The sequence below is a fragment of the Coffea arabica genome, chromosome 6e (assembly GCF_036785885.1).
Source record: "Coffea arabica cultivar ET-39 chromosome 6e, Coffea Arabica ET-39 HiFi, whole genome shotgun sequence".
Taxonomy (NCBI): Eukaryota; Viridiplantae; Streptophyta; class Magnoliopsida; order Gentianales; family Rubiaceae; genus Coffea; species Coffea arabica.
The window spans coordinates 12,517,201-12,536,292 of NC_092321.1; the positions used below are offsets into that span (position 1 = coordinate 12,517,201).

General features: G+C 36.8%; 2 protein-coding genes across 6 annotated transcripts; one reads left to right on the forward strand and one right to left on the reverse strand.

Moving 5' to 3' along the window:
• The first annotated feature begins 6,036 nt into the window (after positions 1-6,036).
• Positions 6,037-9,514, forward strand: LOC113696388 (putative leucine-rich repeat receptor-like serine/threonine-protein kinase At2g24130). Of its 4 annotated transcripts, none has more exons than XM_072055281.1 (4): positions 6,037-8,211; positions 8,290-8,736; positions 8,868-9,270; positions 9,390-9,514. In XM_072055281.1, the coding sequence occupies exons 1-4, from the start codon at positions 6,195-6,197 to the stop codon at positions 9,427-9,429; spliced, it is 2,907 nt and encodes a 968-aa protein (XP_071911382.1). In that variant the 5' UTR covers positions 6,037-6,194; the 3' UTR covers positions 9,430-9,514. The 4 variants fall into 4 exon arrangements, with proteins under 4 accessions (XP_071911382.1, XP_071911383.1, XP_071911385.1 ...); XM_072055282.1 differs by having other exon boundaries at positions 8,293-8,736; XM_072055284.1 differs by having other exon boundaries at positions 6,041-6,374; positions 6,516-8,736.
• A 4,816-nt stretch (positions 9,515-14,330) lies between these two features.
• LOC113695567 (uncharacterized) lies at positions 14,331-17,547 on the reverse strand. 2 transcript variants are annotated; one of them, XM_027214700.2, is made up of 3 exons: positions 16,810-17,547; positions 14,936-16,313; positions 14,331-14,712 (listed from the first exon to the last, which is right to left on the reverse strand). In XM_027214700.2, the coding sequence occupies exons 2-3, from the start codon at positions 16,295-16,297 to the stop codon at positions 14,689-14,691; spliced, it is 1,386 nt and encodes a 461-aa protein (XP_027070501.1). In that variant the 5' UTR covers positions 16,298-16,313; positions 16,810-17,547; the 3' UTR covers positions 14,331-14,688. The 2 variants fall into 2 exon arrangements, with proteins under 2 accessions (XP_027070501.1, XP_027070499.1); XM_027214698.2 differs by having other exon boundaries at positions 14,658-16,313.
• Between the last annotated feature and the right edge of the window lie 1,545 nt (positions 17,548-19,092).

Sequence of the window (19,092 nt, forward strand, 5' to 3'; positions counted from 1 at the left end):
TTTCTCCCACATCGGTTCAGTAGAGAGTCGAATGTGAGTGTTTAAGGTCCATTGACATCCCTTCCAGTTAGCAATTGCCTGGATATTGGACTTTAGTGGGTCCCCCTTAAATATCTTCCTCGACGCATTGTTGAAAAAAAAAGTGTGTTTTAAATCCTCAAGATAAAAATAAAATAAAAAAAAGGGCAGGGCAATATTGTAAAGAAAAATGTTGTTGATTTTACGTACATGGGCCAGTCTAGTGTCTTGCATTATGGGCCACTTTGTGTGTCAAACGAATCTTGATGGCCTCTCATTCAAGCAACTGAGTAAAGCCCAAGTTTAAATTAGTGAAGTTCTAGCTTGATTTTCTTCGGTGCAAGTAATCCTTGGTTCTTTTTGCCTTTGGTTTAATGCCACAATACTATTGGTAACAAAAAATTGTCTACACAATCTTGGACAAGAGTCAAACTTAGGCTTTGCTCTTTTCCCAAAGGCTCTTTTTCTAGCTCATGTTTGTTTTCAGAGATACCGTGGTGATAAAGTAACGGTAGGAATGAAATGTTCTCTCAGAATTTTCTACCTCACTTTCAAACTGAATTCTAACTCACTTAAGAAAAAGAGTTTCGAACCATACCGAGCAGTACGTTGAGACAAAGCAAAGCTTTGCCCTTATTGAAGGGAGAGACATTAGCATACAACTCAAGTGAGACATAAGCTAAATACGAGTTTAACAACTAAAGAGTGACTAGAAACTAGTGTATAAGCAACCCTAAGGAAAAAGAGCAATAAGACCAGTCATTGAAGGGACTAGCTCATGACAACAAGAAGGCTGAACTCCTGGCTGATCAAATTTTACACCTTTTTTTTTAGGAGAATTTTGGAGCAAAGTTTGGAAAGAATGGTTTTGGTTGAATAGGCCTCGTTATAGATAGCCCAATTCGCCTGGGGATCCACTAGGCAGCCCAAATCACAGCTTTACGGAGGGTCGGTTGAGTCTCATGCGGTGCGGTTCGAATGGTCCACCGGGTCAGTTTTTATAATTTGTCCAGAGCCTCATTTTCCTATTTTTTTCCCTTGTTGTAGAATTATGTAGAGCTTTACGAGAAAAAAAAATGCAGAAAATTTAGATAAAAAATTTGAAATTTCTCATCCTATTTTTTCTTGCCAAAAAAAATAAGTAGTTATCGCTAGAAAAACATTTTTACATTTAACTTACTGTTTCATGTAAAGTCATGCAAATATCAAAGGGCAAAATATGCATGAAAATGCAGAAATTAGAGGAAGATTTCACAACTTCCCTTAAACCAAACAGAAACACCAAAAAAGACAAAGAAAAGAATAAAGTTATACACATAAGTTAAATTAAAAGAAAAAAGTTGTACACATTTATTATATACAGTTATATTCTTAGTGTCTATGCGTGCAAACTCACTCTTCTTACTTAATTATGAGGTTCCACAAGTTAAAATAGGCACACATAAGCATGACCTTAGTATTTGGATTATAGACTACTATGGAATTACCAGCAAAGAAAGTGCTTCATTGTAAGTTTTACCTGTTTATTAACAATTTAAAGAAAATGAAATTTAGTGATTCTATGCATATTACCGCCCTTCAATTGTAAATTAACATGCTAAAAAGTATTAACACTAATCCATCATATAAAAGACACACATACCAAACAACTGATCCTGTTTGGATTGCTATTTTCTGTCAGAAAATTGCGTCGTTTTCTGTGATCACATTTCCTATTACCTTTTTTCCTCACATACATTAAATCGCCACAGTAATTTTTCCATAGAAAATGACGGAAAATGCAATCCAAACGGAGCGGTGTGTTGGTTTTCACGAAAGATTTTCTCATGTATGAACTATGATAATGCTCGTGGTGGTGATTAGAGTCGAACTCATCCAAATCTTATATTTATATATAAAAAAAATGAATGGTAACAATTATGTGAAGCTAACAGCTTTTTTTTTTTCTTTTAAAAATTCAGAGTTATAAACGAAGCACCAAAGTCACTGCATTATTACCAAGAGAACTTGAAAAATCTCATGCATGAGAAAAATATAATTGTGGGTTTGAAAACCTAATATTCCGCATTAAGTTAGTCAATGACAATGTAACAACGGTGGTCAGTATACATATTTAAAGAATTAGACTTGAACATCACATCTAAGCTTCCACTGAAATCACCTTTAGGCAGGAAATTTCTTGGCTGATACTAGGATATATCAAGTGTATATACATAATAGTACTAGGAAAAGTAATAATTTAAAATATTAAAACTAGGCTATTTGGGTCAAGGGAATATGCATGGTTGAAAGGGTTAAAAGATGAACTAAATTACTCGATACTTTAAACTTAATAAAAAGCTCATTTGTGTTTAGTTTGTGAACTAGTCAAGCCAGATTTGGTTTGGCAAATAAACAAATCAAACTTAAATAAATTTTCAAACTCGTTAAAATAATCAAACAAATTTGAACACTAAGCTGTTCGGTTTGATTATATTCATTTGCATGCCTACAAGGGAGTTAGAACAAAAACAAAAAGTAACACAACAAACTTCTTTTATCTGAAACAACCTAATATATATATTGCCATTAATGAACTTTGCATGTCCCATTATTTGTTTCCTTTTTTTTGAGGAATTGCAGCGCTAAAATTGGAATAACTTCAAATGCTGCATAATTAATTTTGTAGACACATATACAATAAAAACGTGGATGAACATTAAGGGGCTTAACTGAAGTACTCTCAAAGACAAAAATCAAGTAGGAGATTTATTAATTTCATCTAAAAGAGAAAACAAAATGTCAAAAAGAGCAAGAAAGAAGCATGCAAATTTTGTAGTTTTTTTTCTTTCATCTTTTTAGAAGAAATCAAATATTTAATAGCAAAAACACGATAGCTAGGGTTTACAAAATTAAGGAACATGTTGATATTGTCGAGTTGGTACAATGGTACTGGTCCTTTGCACTTTTAAGATGTACTAGTAAATATATTACCACTTGCTCCTTTTTTTTTTTCTCTAATACAATACCCACTAATTCTAGGGAACCATAGAATATTGCTAGCTTTCCGAATTTCATACAACAACTTGGTGTATGAAAATAGCTATATGGAGCTCTGCCTAAACTTCAATATTTGTTTTTACGCATGCACGAATACAATATTCAACCACTTACTTTGTAACATAAAAGAATCACAACCTCCCAAATAAATTGCAAATCTCCTGCAAAATTTTCCACAAGAAAAAACTCTATGCTTAGACAACCCTTTTAAGCTTTTCCTGGTAGGCATAGCTCTCATAAACTTTGTCAAATCAAATGTAGACCTTAACCTTAATATTGTCGTTAGATTGGTCATTATGGCTGAAGCATGACCTGCTAAGTTGTTGGTATTGCGTATCCTAAAAGCTCTCGAGATTCTATGTCATGATTTTCCTTCAAGAATTTCACATTCTTGAGCCCGTGACTATGGATTAATTAAGTAGAAAATATGGTCGCGAAAATATTTGCATTTAGACCAAAAGGTCAACATTGGCATTCTTGTAGATGCGGAAGGAGACAGTTATAGCGAGCTGCAGTGCTGCACTAGTGTTGCAGCATGGGATTTGGAACATGTGGTTGACTAATTCTTCAAGTCAATTTGTTGAATCAATACATGTACACTTTCGTGTAATTACATGTATATGATCCTAGCAACAACATGCTTCTGTACTGGTTAGAAAGTTTACAAAAAACTAGAAAGTTGTACTTTATTTTTGACACATACTGTTTTTGTCCATCATATGCTATATCTTGAATTTCAATATTGATTTTGCCCCGAACAAATGATCAAAATAGTCCGTTTTACTAGATTTGAATTGGCTCCTTATCATTAACTTTGGCCGACTAGGTTCTCTTAACTACTTTTTTTTTTGGTAACCCGAAGCATGTCCCAACTTGAATCCTTAGGATCTCTTAACTACTTTTTTTTTTTGGTAACCCGAAACATGTCCCAACTTGAACCCTTAGGACCGAGCCGACACACCAAACCAGAGGAGTGCGCCACGAGCCCACGCAACAACCCGGGCGAGTCACGGGAGTTCAAGTCCAGGGTAGAATTCAAACCAAGGATCACAAGGGTCCTTAAGAGTCCGCTTACCGTTGAACCACCCCGTGAGGGCTCCTCTTAACTACTTTTCTATAGCAGTTTAGTCCTTGTGTAGTTTAGCTGCCAAAGACTTTAAATTTTTCCACCTAAGACCGAGCAAAAATGGAAACAAATTTTCAGCTGAATTTAAAAGCACTAAAAAACATATAATTGAAAAAAATGGGAAATAATTTAGATTGAAGGCAACGAAAATAAATTAGATACAAAAATGGAAATAAAACTTGCATAAATTCCTTTGCATTTGATCTCAATTATTTCCTATTTTCCCAACTACAATGCATTTCTAAAAATGTAACGTGGGTTGCAAAGTTGACTTCCTATTTTACCTCAAGATTGACCAGCCAAACATTAAAGATGAGGGACCAATCCCGCTTTAGGAAATTTGTTGAGGGAATATTTTTTTGCCATTGGCTCATTGTGCCCCTGATCTCAAATTCACGAATAAATAACCTTCATCAAATGTTACTGTTGATACACTTAGGCTGCAGAGATACATTCATACAACTTTAATGACTTATCAGAGGACTTTTTATAGTTTTAGACATAACTCCACTAACATAACAATGTAATTGATGCTAAATTGATTAAAATAATTGAGTAGCCGAATCTGTGGATTTTCGCCTCATATCCTTGGCACTAACTTGCATCCTCAGGTGGGGTGAGAGGAAACGAGAATGAATAAAAGATTGGTAGGCACCGAAGACACTGGACAGTGGGTACTATTCTATTCTGGTAGGCGGGAAATGGGGACCTTCTGACTAGGAAGCATGATGGAGAAGATCAGTAAGTGAATTTTCTGGGAAGTGCAGGCTTTGGCCAGGAAGGGGAACATGTGGGTGCTGGCCAGGCCATTCATCTTGTATAACTATTTTTGGGTTAGGGGGACTTAGTTTAATTTATAGTATCATGATCATCAGGTCATGAATATTGAAGTGATTGAGATTTTTTTTATATGCATAATCTGTTATGATCTCAATCAATCTTTGTTCCAAGCACATAGCTGTGTACGTGCATGCAGAAGCACAACAACAAGGATGATAGGGTATGAGATGCTGGAATGAAATGGATAGTGTGCTAACCCTTGAAAATGTATTGTATTAGAAAATAGGCTGTTTTGACTTGAGCCAACTCTAACTTGCAAAACACAAGAACCCTTTTGGATTTAGCAAAAAGTAGTTAGTAAACATCAAGAAAGAGAAAAAGAAAAGACCCTCTGAAGGAACTTCATTGGTTCCAAGAATCTCTTTTTCTTGCATTTTTTTCTGCCCACTAAATTGCTTGATTTTCAAGCATATTTAAGATGTTATTGTCTCTGTGTGTGTCATTTTTTGTTGCTTCTTGCAAGGTTGCAACGCCACAAAAATTTAAACCTTCTTCCAAACTCACCCTATTAGGCTGACATTAATTTCTGGGATTTGTGGATGATTCGAGCTTCACTAAGATAAACCTACCAAACAAAAAGTGCAGACAAAAGAGTTGGCAACTAAATGGCATCAGTTCAGATCATTTGAGCCGACATATATCTACCACAATGTAAAGTTTCCATGTCATTATATTACATCCTCAACCCTCCTAAGCGTGCTCATAACCTAGATTATCTTCAACTTAACAACTCACATTTCCACTAAACATTAACATATCACTAATCCCACAAGCAAACACATGATACGTGGTTAGGCCTGATGACATGTAAATCACCAACACCAAATTAAGGTCACACGGCTGAAGTAACCATTGTTAACATTTTCATGTAGCACGTTCACGTGTTGAAAAACAATTTGTCCATTTTGAAGTCAAAGTTCTAAGGCGCCAAATGCAACGTTCCATCCTGATAAACGGCAGTTAGGCATATGCACAATGTCTAAGTCTTTAAGGCTGTCAACTTTAGTTCATCATCTTGTTATCATATATAGGATAGTTGACAATGTGTATATATATATATATATATATGCCATTACTGTTCTCTGTCTATAGCCTAGCCTCTTCATGATTTCGATCTTTTAATCTCTTCGAACTCAGCTTTCGAAGAAGATAAATCAATTTGATTAGCGGAATGGAATATTCAAAATCTTCGAAATGTCATTTGTTTCTCTTGATTATCGTTTTCTATGTTGTCTCTGGAGCAAATTTCATGCAACTTAGTAGTGATCAGGCATCTCTACTTGCATTCAAGGCTGGGATCGTTGCTGATCCCAAGCATGCTCTAGAGACCTGGAATGCTTCTAGTACTCAGGTATGCAATTGGTTGGGGGTTCACTGTGACAAAAAAAGTGGGAGAGTAGTTGAACTTGATCTAAGTCATCATTCTCTCCAGGGAACCATTTCACCATTTCTTTCCAACCTTTCTTACTTGGAAATTCTTGATTTGTCCCAGAACTTTTTCCATGGATATATCCCTCAAGAGCTTGGCACACTTTTCCAACTCAGACAGCTTAGTTTGTCCTCAAATCTTCTTGAAGGAAATATTCCATCACAGTTTGGCTCTCTGCGCCAGCTGGTGTATCTTGATTTGGGAAGTAATAAGCTCACTGGTGAAATTCCCATGCCACACTTGTGCAACGGCTCTTCATCATTGCAATATATAGACCTCTCCAACAATTCCCTTACAGGCAAAGTCCCTCTGAAGAATGAATGTGTGCTTAGGGAGCTGAAGTTTCTTCTACTGTGGTCGAATCAGCTAGTAGGTGAGGTTCCTGCAGCTCTTTCAAACTCGACTAGGCTTGAATGGCTTGACATGGAATCAAATTCGCTAAGGGGGGAGTTACCTTCTAATATTGTATATAAAATGCCTCACTTGCAGTTCCTTTATTTATCCTACAACCACTTCAGAAGCCATAACGGCAACACTGACCTCAAACCATTTTTCTCTTCTTTAGCAAATTCATCCAACTTGCAAGAACTTGAATTGGCAGGAAATCACCTTGGTGGAGAGTTGCCTTCCGTTATTGGTAATCTCTCTACTAACCTTGTACAGATTCATCTTGATGATAACCACATATATGGTCCAATTCCTAGAGAAATTTCAAATCTTGTCAACCTTACTCTCCTGAACTTGTCTAGTAATCTTCTGAATGGATCGATACGAACTGAGCTTTGCCAATTGCAGAAGCTAGAGAGGCTATATTTATCAAACAATTCATTTTCTGGAACTATTCCCACAGAATTTGGCAATGTCCTACATTTAGGTCTTCTTGATTTGTCCAAAAACAAGCTTTCTGGGACAATCCCAGATAGTTTTGCTAATCTCTCACAGCTAAGAAGACTTTTTCTCTATGAGAATGATCTCTCAGGAATGATACCACCAAGCCTTGGAAACTGCATTAATCTTGAAATTCTTGACCTCTCTCACAACGGGATCACAGGGAATATTCCTAGCGAAGTTGCTGGATTGAGTAGTTTAAAGTTGTACTTGAATTTGTCCAGTAACCACTTGGATGGGCCAATTCCACTAGAGCTGAGTAAAATGGACATGGTGCTGGCTGTTGATTTGTCATCAAATAACCTCTCAAGCACAATTCCTTCACAACTTGGAAGCTGCATTGCTCTAGAGTACCTCAATCTATCATCCAATCACTTGCAAGGCGATCTTCCTCCATCGATAGGTCATCTGCCTTACCTTAAAGGACTTGATGTCTCATTTAACCTTTTAACTGGAGAGATACCGCAAACTTTGGAGGCATCAACAACTCTAGTTCAGCTCAATTTCTCCTACAACAACTTTTCTGGAAATGTAACAAATAAAGGGGCATTTTCATCGCTAACTATTGGTTCTTTCCTGGGGAATCCTGGTCTCTGTGGTTCACTTATAGGTATGCCAAATTGCCACAGAAAAAGGACTCACCATTTTCCAATGGCAATGCTCGTTTCTCTAATTGTAGCTGCCATAATTTTCATGGTTGGGTATCCTATAATACTGAAGTCAAAATTTGGGAGGCACTTAGCAGTTGCTAGTGCTAAGGACACAGAAAGTGAAGAGAAGGAAAATAAAGAACTAAATTTGCCCCGGATATCTTATAATCAGCTTATTGAAGCTACCGGAGGGTTTAGCAGTTCAAGCCTTATCGGTTCAGGTCAGTTTGGTCACGTATACAAAGGAACTCTTACAGATAATACATGTATAGCTGTAAAGGTATTGACTCCAATAGCAGCAGGTGAGATTTCAGGTAGCTTCAAACGGGAATGTGAAGTCCTGAGAAGAACAAGGCATAGAAATTTGATAAGGATCAAAACAATCTGTAGCAGGCCAGACTTTAAGGCTCTTGTTCTTCCACTGATGCCAAATGGGAGCCTTGAAAACCATCTTTATCCAAGCCCCGAAATGAAGCATGGTTTGGATTTGATTCAGCTAGTGAGCATTTGCAATGATGTCGCAGAAGGAATGGCATATCTGCATCATCATTCTCCTGTTAAAGTTGTCCATTGTGACCTGAAACCAAGCAATATTCTCCTTGATGTTGACATGACTGCTATGGTCACTGATTTTGGCATTTCAAGATTAATAAAAGGGGTTGATGAACATACTTCAATCAATGATTCTGCCTCTTTCAGCTCTACACAGGGTTTGCTTTGCGGTTCAGTTGGCTACATAGCTCCAGGTACACACTTTTTCAAAATTCCTAACCCGTATGCTTGTATGTTCATCTGGCTTTCTCAAATATAACCCTGATGTAGTGTTAGAGTTGACTTAATTTCTAAGTTCATGACTATGGTTTTCCAAAATGTGCAGAATATGGAATGGGAAGACGGGCTTCAACCCAAGGAGATGTATACAGTTATGGAGTTCTTCTATTAGAGATTGTGACAGGAAAACGTCCAACAGATGTCCTTTTCCAAGAAGGCTCAAGCTTGCATGAATGGGTTAAAAGTTTCTATCCTAACAAGTTTCAGCCAATTGTAGAAGAAGCAGTAATGAGGCTTTCTCCTAGTTATGCTCCTCCTATCACTAACGATCAAAGTAAAAGATGGCGTGAGGTGATTCTGGAGATGCTTGAACTAGGCCTTATTTGCACCCAATACAATCCTTCGACCAGACCAACCATGCTCGATATAGCACATGAGGTTGGTCAGCTGAAGGAGTATCTGTCTTGCTCTTCATCCCAGCTCATTGAAGAAGATCCTACTGAATTGAGGTACCTTTGACAGTGACATGGCAGCAGCGATCATGAAGATGTTCACTGTGCATGAATTTTTGTTTTCTCCTTTCTAGTGAGCAATTGAAGATTAATTTTAACCCATCTATTTCTGGCAGATTAGATATTGGATACCAACAATTCGTTGTGACTCTCTGATGTCCTTGAAAGCGTACAGTTTTGCTTGTGTGGCTGGTTTAAATTTTACCACAAGGCAATGAAAAGGAAATCATTGTTTTGGGCATTTTTATTCTTTATAATAGAGCAACAAATCATGCTTTCCAGAGTCGAAATGCACTCGTAGGCTTCTTTCTGCCTACAATTAATATCTAATACAGCATCAGAGTTGGCTAGTGGAAGGTCAGGGATACCAAACTCACTAACTCTCAACAACAATGATCAACTGCACTCAAAACACTTTCATGTTTGTGAAGCCAATATTTTGGCTGTATAAGTTCCAAGACATGCACTTCATTCTGGAAGTATCCCCTTCCTGGTTTTATATTACCATTAAAATGACAAAACCAGAGAAAAGGAAGATGAGAGACAACAAAATGATTGACTAGATTAATGCTTGTTTAGTAAGTAGTGCTGAAGATGAAAATGACTGCAGGAGGTGCGTGCCTCATTAATGTCATTTCCATAATGCAATCTTCTTGATATTAGTTAGGATATATTTAAGGACAATAAAGGACCACGCTCAACCAATAGCCAACTGTATTCATCTATCTATCCGCTCAACAATAATTTATTTAGCAACTTCATAATTTCATAAGTGAACAAATCAGTTTCCGCTGAATGCTAAAAATATCTTCCCTTTTCCTAATTCAACCTAAATTCATGTTCTCATTATCACTTAATTAGCCTTCCAACCTTCTCACTTCCAATGAAGAGCTTGACTCACCATACCAGACAATCAGTGAAAAATGCAATATTATGAAGCAGAATTCTGCCATATTCTTAAATTCATTGTCTTTTGCATCATTTGCTAGCTGCTTCCACTTCTTTAAATGGATGCGAGGATCCCCATTCATAACAAGTTATATGACCTTTCTGGTCTACTTTTGCAACCGTTGCTGATTCCAACAATGAAGTTTTAAAAGAATATGCAGTGTAACGTTCCTTCATTTGGCATATAATTGCACAAAATCACCTGCCATAAGAGACAGAAAGTTGAAAAGAATAGAGCCAGTGTGCAACACCTTTGGAGCTACCAGTGTTCCTATGGTGCTAATCACATAATTATTACGTTTCATCTATAACGTGGATCCAGGCTTGAAATCCTCAAGGGACATGACAACTCAGTCATTCTGCATTCTGTCTTACTCTATGCAGAACTTCTGGGGCGAGAAAAATATAAAACACATATACGAATAATCTATTGCTGATAGAACTACAAAAGACTAAGGAAATTGAGGCAGATGTCAGAGTTCTACCGTTAAAAGTTTAGTTCCTGACACTGACAAAGAACATTTTTGGCATGGATATCGCATCTTCTTTACTTATTAAACATGAATATAAGCATTCCTGGTGGACAAAACACCAATGTCCAGGGAACTCTTTCACAGGATTTATTAGAAGGATACTTTTGCTGGTATTATCTATCACCTTTGGTGGGCAAGAAATCAGAAAATCTATCAATCATCTGACTTACCAACAAGTTTGGCCTATACTAGCACTCTAACTGATGTCATGGCATTACCTGCCAGTTTGAGAGGGTTTCAAATGAAAGAAGAAAACTGGGATCTCTATACTGAGTGGATGCTTATCGTTCATATTTTTATTAGCACTTATGCACCTAGTGGAGCTTTGCACTTGAGGACTAAAAAGGATGTACTGCTTTTCCACCTTTACTGATTGTTCAGCTCAGGAAAGTATACCCCTTTAACTGGTATAAACTGTAATTCTCTATGATAAAATTGACAGCAACTTTTAGGGAATAGACAATCACCACATAAGCGAGGACAAAGCAAGCTCATAGATAATTTTTTTTTTTGGTAGGGTATGGCCCGTGTAGGTAACATCACCGAAAGAAGAAAAAGTAGTAGTCCTTTTCATCATTTTTTTATAATTAAACTAATGATCTCAGATGCGGTCTTCAGGCAGTTTTGTGATGTAGGTACTCCTTTATGTGGCCTAAAACTAGTCTAACAACTGCTAGAAGAAAAGAGAATGATTTAACAAATAGACTCTTAATTCAGTGAAGCGAACTCAATTCTTACTGATGAGACAAGCTGATTAATTTGTAAAACTTATAACCGCAATAGGAAGAGTTTCTAATAGTGTTACAAATCATAGTGCAACTGAAGAATGGATTTTGACATAATGAAATCCAGTTTAAGAGTTTGTGCACAAAAAGACATACATTGTCGGGAAATGCTCCCACCTGAGTACACAATTTAATATGAAACTCAAACTTTGATTTAAAGTGGTCCTAAAAACTCAGACATCATTGAGTAAATGGAGTAGCTACTTGACAGAAATATGTATGGTAAGCATTTGTTGGATGTTGTAAAAAATTTTCATCAGAATGGTGAACTCTGCTCGCAAGAATTAGATTAGGATAATCCAACATTTAAAGTGTGAGGCTTAAAAGCGAGGTTTCTTATTTTTAAAATTTGAGGAAAAGAAAAGGATTAGCAAAATGATGATAAGAGAGACATGTTCGAGGAGAACTCCACAGCTTTCCTCTAAAAAATTATCACGTTCTTACTTCTTCATCTAGGAGTAAAAGCATTATCAATGGTCTAACAAAGAGTTGCTGCAATCCCCTCTCTTTTTTATTAGTTCTTATATATGAAAATAGATACAGGTGAAAAGAATCTAGAACACTATCAAAATACCTGGGAGATACAAAGATTGTATTGGCAACAGCAATTTGTTATAGAAGGAAACACTAACCAATTTCACACTGACACAAAAACACTTGTTCAGTAAGATATTATCTTGTAATGACTTAACAGTGTAATCTTTCCCAGGGCTTCTGCAATCGTCGATATTTCTTAAGAAGGTATCAAGTTTTGCACAGTTAGTCAGGTCTCGTTTAAAGAGTTTCTTATCAATAAAAAGTGCTGAGACATATTCCAAGAGGCAACTCCTAAGTTAAGTTTTATATGTTTTGATTAAAAGAATGCAGGGGCTCTATAGAAGATTGGGAATGGACTTTTGTGCAAACTCTTGAAGTGCTTCAGTTAGTCCATATCATCACAATCTTCAACGACATGGATTAGTATATAATGAATCGGATACCCTCCTCGCATCTTAATATACCCCTACAATTTTTATTAACCATGTTCCTGAATCTTGACTAAACTAGCGTACAAATGCATAACCTTCTACAGGTTGGAAGATAATTGGTTCTACAGTGCTTATATGTCTTTCTACATGGTTCAGAGACTGATACTGTACTGAACAAAAGAAAATAACAACTTATGTCATCAGAGACAACAGAAGTCCTCCTGGATAAGAAATTGGAGAAGTATGCTCCTAAACATTGGGGTCACGCTGAACTTAGAGATTTCACTATAAAAGGCAAAAACCATTCAGTACCCTTTGAAATTTTCCAAAAGCTATTGACTGAAAAGGACCAAATTTGTTCCATGAAATTGAAACATTTATATCACACGATTTGACACTGAAATCAAGTCCACAAACATCAATCAAATTTTTAAAATCACTGCCTGACTGTTCCATCGAACTTCCACATACTACACAATGTACATAGACAAGCATATTTTTATAAGGTTATTGCCAGAAGAGACGTGGCTGTGTACTACATGTTCACCTGCAGTCAAATGGATTAGGAGATATTACAAACAAAAGATAAACAAACTGTCATGTTTCCTAATGTTTTATGTTTGGTTAATCCCAAAAGAGTCTCCTTAACCTCATTTTGTGCTCCATTAGTGAGTTCAACAATTAGTCTACTTCCAATGCCTTTGAACTCTATGAAGTTTTATAAAACTGTAGCACATAAAAATCAAATTCATACTAATAAAGTAGTGGACTAAACTCTTAATTTTGCTGTGCTAGGACACAGTGCTCAGCTAAAACCTTTCAATGCTTGGAGCCAACTGCAAAAACCTTTCCTACATTCCAACAATTCATTGCATATAGGGAGCCCACGTTTGATGTTTTTCACCTGTAGGGTGTCAACAGAATTAAATACACGCTTAAGGAGCTTAGACTAGCATTCCAACATAAATATGTGTAAACCATCTTATATAAAGATGAATTGAGTATCAAAAAAAGTCTTTCAATACAGATCAAAAGAATTTGGAAGCTGTCACTGATTTTGAAGCTTAATCCTTGCTTTAAGTTCAACAATATTTTAAACTAATCTTCAACACGAGCTGATTTTCCTCAATGCTTAAATTTCTTCTTTTGCCATGCGACATAGGACTTCCAACAACTTTGGGTATTTCAGAGAAGTAGTTGTGGACTAGGGAGAGGACATTTACAAAATAATCCCAATGTCCATCTGCACACTCCACATCCAGGATGCACAAAGAAAGTAAGCGGACAGATTACATAACTATACTTCCTTTTGTAGTCAAGAAGAGTATCTTTGCAGATAATTTATTTATCATCTGTTGAAGAATTTTCACACTCCAACTATGGGTATACATTTGAATTTAGTTAGAAATGCTATAGTGCCAGAGAACTTTCGAGCACCAATAGCACTTGATCTCTATGCAACAAATGAGGGGATATTTTCTTCTGCAGAATATGATAAATGATATCAACAGAAATGCTAGTCATTTTAGAAAAATGGACATAAGCTGTGACTTGCTTCCATTAATCTGAAAAACTCCTGGGCAGTTCTATACTAACAAAGGTCACATTTATTTTTGTGTACAACATGATTTTGGTTGAACAAATATAGAAATCATTCTCTTGCAAGCTCACAAGTCACAATTAAAAGATGAAAGCAAACTTAGTGCTTGAAAAGGGCTTGATCTCAGATCACTGAGAGAGAGAGAGGGGGGGGGGGGGGGGACTTGGACCAACCAAGTTGGAAACTTAATATGATAAATGATTAGTTATGTGTGAAGATGTAATGGAAGAAAATGTAAAATATATTAGCATAAGGATTATCTAGAAAATGATTGAATGCCTGTGTATGTATATAGATATATACACTTAATGTACAATGAAGATTAACTGATTCTTCAAAGATCTTGGATACAGAAATGTCGGATGTGCAGACAGAAGAAAACACACTTTTCCACTACTGTGTTAGCATACAAGTATATACGCTGTTCACAATATGCATGGCCTTAAACTTTGCAAAAGATCAAGTCACACTGCAATCAAACTATTCATGTCAATCCATGTAAACAACCATCAACAATTCTGGAAGCAAGAATCTGACAACTTTGATCCTCTTACTGGAAAGAAAGTGGTCATATTGCTGGTTCAGAGCCAAAAATGAAGCATTGCCTGCTCACAATATCAACACATCAGAAAATTGTTTGTCTGTTGTTTGACTAAAAGAAAGGTCATAGATGAAATCTAGGAAAAATTTGCACTAAATTTAAATGTCCAAGTCAGATCCTGTTGTCTTGTGTTTGCCAGGACACAAAGGTACATGGAGAAGTTAAAGTTACTGCAACTTTTAGCTACAGTAATGAAGGCAAAGACTAAACAAGTTGAAGAAGATTACCTCTGCAAGGGTGGCAATCGGTACCTCATCTCTATGTGAAGACTCCTTAACTTTCCAACTTCTGATCTCACACTCTATTGAATTCAGCTTCTCTCTTATCTCTTTCAATAGTTTCCGTTCTTCCTCTCTGTCTGCAGATACTAGTCTACCAGCCTGTCTATCAATCTCAACTATTTCTGAAGTCTGATTGAACTGTTGCAGCAACGGTTGAGATATAGAAACTTTTCCTATAGGATGAACCGTTGCAAAGTTGCAATCAACTTCAATGGCACTACTTGGTTTACAAAATGTTTTCTGTTGCTGGGAAGATTTTAGCACTTTCTGTAGCCAGTCACTTTCTTGTTCTTGAATGTATGGCTTAACAATCTCCTCAGAAACGGCATCTGGTTTTTCAACCTTGTTCTCATCTTGCAAAACCATCTTCTTCTGATTGTTTCTCTTCAATTGGCAATCATCATAACTCTCTTCCACCTGGGGGACTTCAAAGACATCAAGGACACCTGGGGAACAAGGACATTCAGTTGTTATTTCACTTTCCTTCACATTTCCTGGATGTTTGACCTTATCCATGTCATATGCTGTTGGTTCTCTTGTCAGATCATAGGGGTTTCCAGAGCTTTGTGAAAGCGGTGAAGGAGACCTCGTTGAACTTTGTAAGTTTGCATAGCTAACTCCTGCTATCTCTTTAACACGACCATCTAACTTTCTGATCTGCTCCAGATATGAGTTGATGTCTCCCATATTAGAATTATCTGTCTTTTTCTCCCAATCAGAACTCGATTCATTCATGTCCTGTGCTGTGCAATCTTCGACTGTCTTATGAACCAGATCTGTTTTGGGGCTTAAACAACTCTCTCTCTCAGTCACACCTTTCCTCATGCATGATATCAAAGTTAGGAGGGGTGCAGAATTTCTCCTTCCGATCCTTTTCAAATTCGTTTCCCCTACAAAAGATTCATTTCTTTGTAAGAGGTTTTCTGGAGACGTTGTTTCACCAATTCCTGGATCTTCACAACCCATGCTTAATAGCTTATACCTGTAAGCCTGCACTTGAGAATCCAAAGCTGCCATCTCCATATCTTTCTGATACATAATATCTTCAAAAATTGCTAATGATTCCTCTGCATATCCCATTTTTTCCTCTGCCAATCTTTTGTATTGCTCTGCTTCCATTTGCACAGCAGCTTTTTCTCCTTGTAGGCGCAATATCATAGACAAAGCTTCACTGGCAGCAGAAGAAGAGGCCTCTCTCTCTGCTTCCAACTCATTGTAAAGCTTCTGCAGCAACTGTTGCTGAGCGCAGAGGGTTTCTTTGAGGATATCTATATCAAAATTGTGTCTCCCCATGCCACTTTCGGCCATGGATTTTTCGACTAACCTGATTTGTTAGTAAGGGTGAAATTTAGAAAAACAAGAAGTTTAATACAGGAATGTAGTTAAAGTATGCATGTCTAAGTAAAATAGCTAAAACAGCAAATTAAATCATCTTTATCTTCTTTGACAACAGATTTTTGCTACAATGACAACGATGAGTCTTTAAATGAAATTGTTTAGGCTTTTCCTTAGCCCAGAGAATTGAGAAATTGGATAGACTAGCATGTAATATACATGGACTCAAAGACTTACCTCTCCTATCCCCAACCTAAACTTAATGATAACCAGCAACTTCAAATTCAAGAAATGCAGGATACTGATCATAATAACATGCGATGCTGCAGAAGGTAAATTGGCAAGACTTGTGAACTATAATAGTTCCCAACTCATACTGAAAATATAAGGGGCAAAGATTGAATAGCAATTGCTGAGCAACCATATGAAACATGGCAGACGGAACAACAAAATCAAGAACAACAGAGGAACAGCGTGGTTTTCACCTGGTTGAGGCTGAGGAGACTGATATCAAAGCTCAAAGGAAGACCACACCGAGGCAGAGAAACGACCACGATGATGACAATCAATCAAACTCCAGTAAAAATATTCCTTAGGAAACAGGAAAATCCCCGTAACTAACTCCAAAATACCAAGAAAAAGATGATCAATAAATGCTCGTCTTTTGAATCCCAGATAAGATTCCAATCGCAGAATTTCAAATTTGAAACAAAAAGCGAGGAAAGGGGAAGAGAAAGATGTTGGCCGTCTAAAATACTGGCGAAAAAGAAAAAAGAAAGAAGATGCAAAAAGAAGACCCCACCAAAACAAAATCAAGTGAAATGTATATTCTTTTGCATGACAAAAAGAATGAGCGCCAGATCATGTCAGCGTGATGTTCTGGGAAGGTTTTGACAGTTTAAGAAGCTTGCAAAGAGATGGGATCATTTTGTCTTTGTAACGGTTTCTTGATTTGTCTTTTACACGAAGGAGTTGGCTTTGGCTTGGCTTCTTGAACCAGGTTTCCAACCTCCAACTCCAAGCTTTCTTAATCTAAACGTTCCCACACACCAGTGAATTCGATTATTAACAGGATTTCATGTACCTGTAGGCAAAAATTTAACTTACAAGCTACACATACGAGGTAACAGGTCCAAATCCTCCATGATTTGGAGTTTTTGACTCATATTAACGTTCAAGGGGCTATCGACCTTTTTGTACTGTATAAGGTGTAAGGTCGTAGATAGCCTGATCTAAGCAGTGAATTTAAAATGTGATTTGGTTGAGGATATAAATATGAGTACAGGGTTTGTATCTAAACTTGGACCACAAATGTCTTGTATGCTTACAAAATGAAACGAAAAGCAAAAAATAACTTATTTGGGAATTGGTGGTGATGCTTACAGTGTTTGATTTAGTCAAATAGTATTAGGCTTGTTTTGGCATTTATTTCCTTGTCCCTCACTTGTTCTCTGAGTTATTTAGTTTGATTGTTGAGATAAATTTAAAATTTTCAGTTATTAGACAATATCAGGATGAATAAAAAAAATCATAATTCGAAAGATTACATGAAAAAATAGAGTGAGGTAGGGTAAATTGGATTTGTCTAACCCTACTTAATTAAAACTCGTTAAGATAGGGTTTCGGTGCTAAGTTATTAGGAAAAAGTGAAGTTAAATCTAATTACTTTTAAAAAAACATAAATGTAACTGCATGCATTGGAATTATTCGGCGTATAATCACATTTATTTTTTCTTATATTCACTTTTTCCCATACCCTATCTTAAGGAGTTATAATTAAGCATGGTTAGTCGGCAAATCCAAATTAGATAACCATAACAGACACACACCTCATGTCCCATTTTTTTTTTTTTCATAAGTAACGTGACATCTGACCAAATAACTAGAACTTCCGACTAAGGAAACCGAAATAAAAACATTTATTATCTATGATTAGACTAATAATAAATAAATCTTGAACGATAAATTGTGTTCTCACTGTGAAAGCTACCATTTTGATTAGGGTATCATGCACTTGCCATTTTACCTATTGTTTGTCATCATGATATATAGTTTTGCCCTTTGAAGATATGCCGTTCTTCTTCTCTGTTTTTGTAACAGATGTAGGCCTTCTTTTTGTTTTCTTCGAGAGTAAAAGTAATTATTGGTTGGATTTAAGGCGGTTCAATTTGATTAATCATCATTCCGCGTGGGGTCTAATCTAATCTAATGGGTAAAAAAGTCATGATAAGAAAGTTAAAAGGATTAACCTTAATGATTACTTTGGAATCTTTTAAAGGAGTTGTCATGGCAGCTTCAACGGCTTTGCTGAGGCAGGCAGGGTCCAGTCTTTGCCGCCCATTACTGCTTAAATACGCACACGTTTTACTACGTTTCCGGGTTTGATTGATTGAAGGACCAAATATTTGACTTTAATGAGTTCCAGAAGTTTGTAATCACTGATGTGACCAAATTGTCTTTTTTGTCATTACTGAAAACGAAGAAATTGAACTGAAATCACCAGAAAAGGGACAAATGCACCTTTGGGATTGCTCCAGGACTTAACTACCCAAACCCCAAACCCCCGAAAGCCGATGTGGAACAGAAACCCCACAGGGGCCAAGCCCATTGGATCCGCTGCTACCCGCTGCTACTAAGGGACCGGCTTTTGGGTTGACTTCTGGGATTAAGGTTTAGTTAGTCAAATTCCGTTTCCGGAAGAAGGAAGGGACAAATGCACCCTTAAGAACTGTTTAGAAGTGCAAGCAGTAACTGCATCTGCCATGCAG

Bases quoted from the DNA above. Each gene is read 5' to 3' on its own strand.
- LOC113696388 (XM_027215810.2), top strand. From the start codon at position 6,195: ATGGAATATTCAAAATCTTCGAAATGTCATTTGTTTCTCTTGATTATC. The intron at 8,737-8,867 runs GTACACACTTTT...CAAAATGTGCAG, and splicing joins AGTTGGCTACATAGCTCCAG to AATATGGAATGGGAAGACGG. The intron at 9,271-9,389 runs GTACCTTTGACA...TATTTCTGGCAG, and splicing joins GAAGATCCTACTGAATTGAG to ATTAGATATTGGATACCAAC.
- LOC113695567 (XM_027214698.2), bottom strand. From the start codon at position 16,297: ATGGCCGAAAGTGGCATGGGGAGACACAATTTTGATATAGATATCCTC.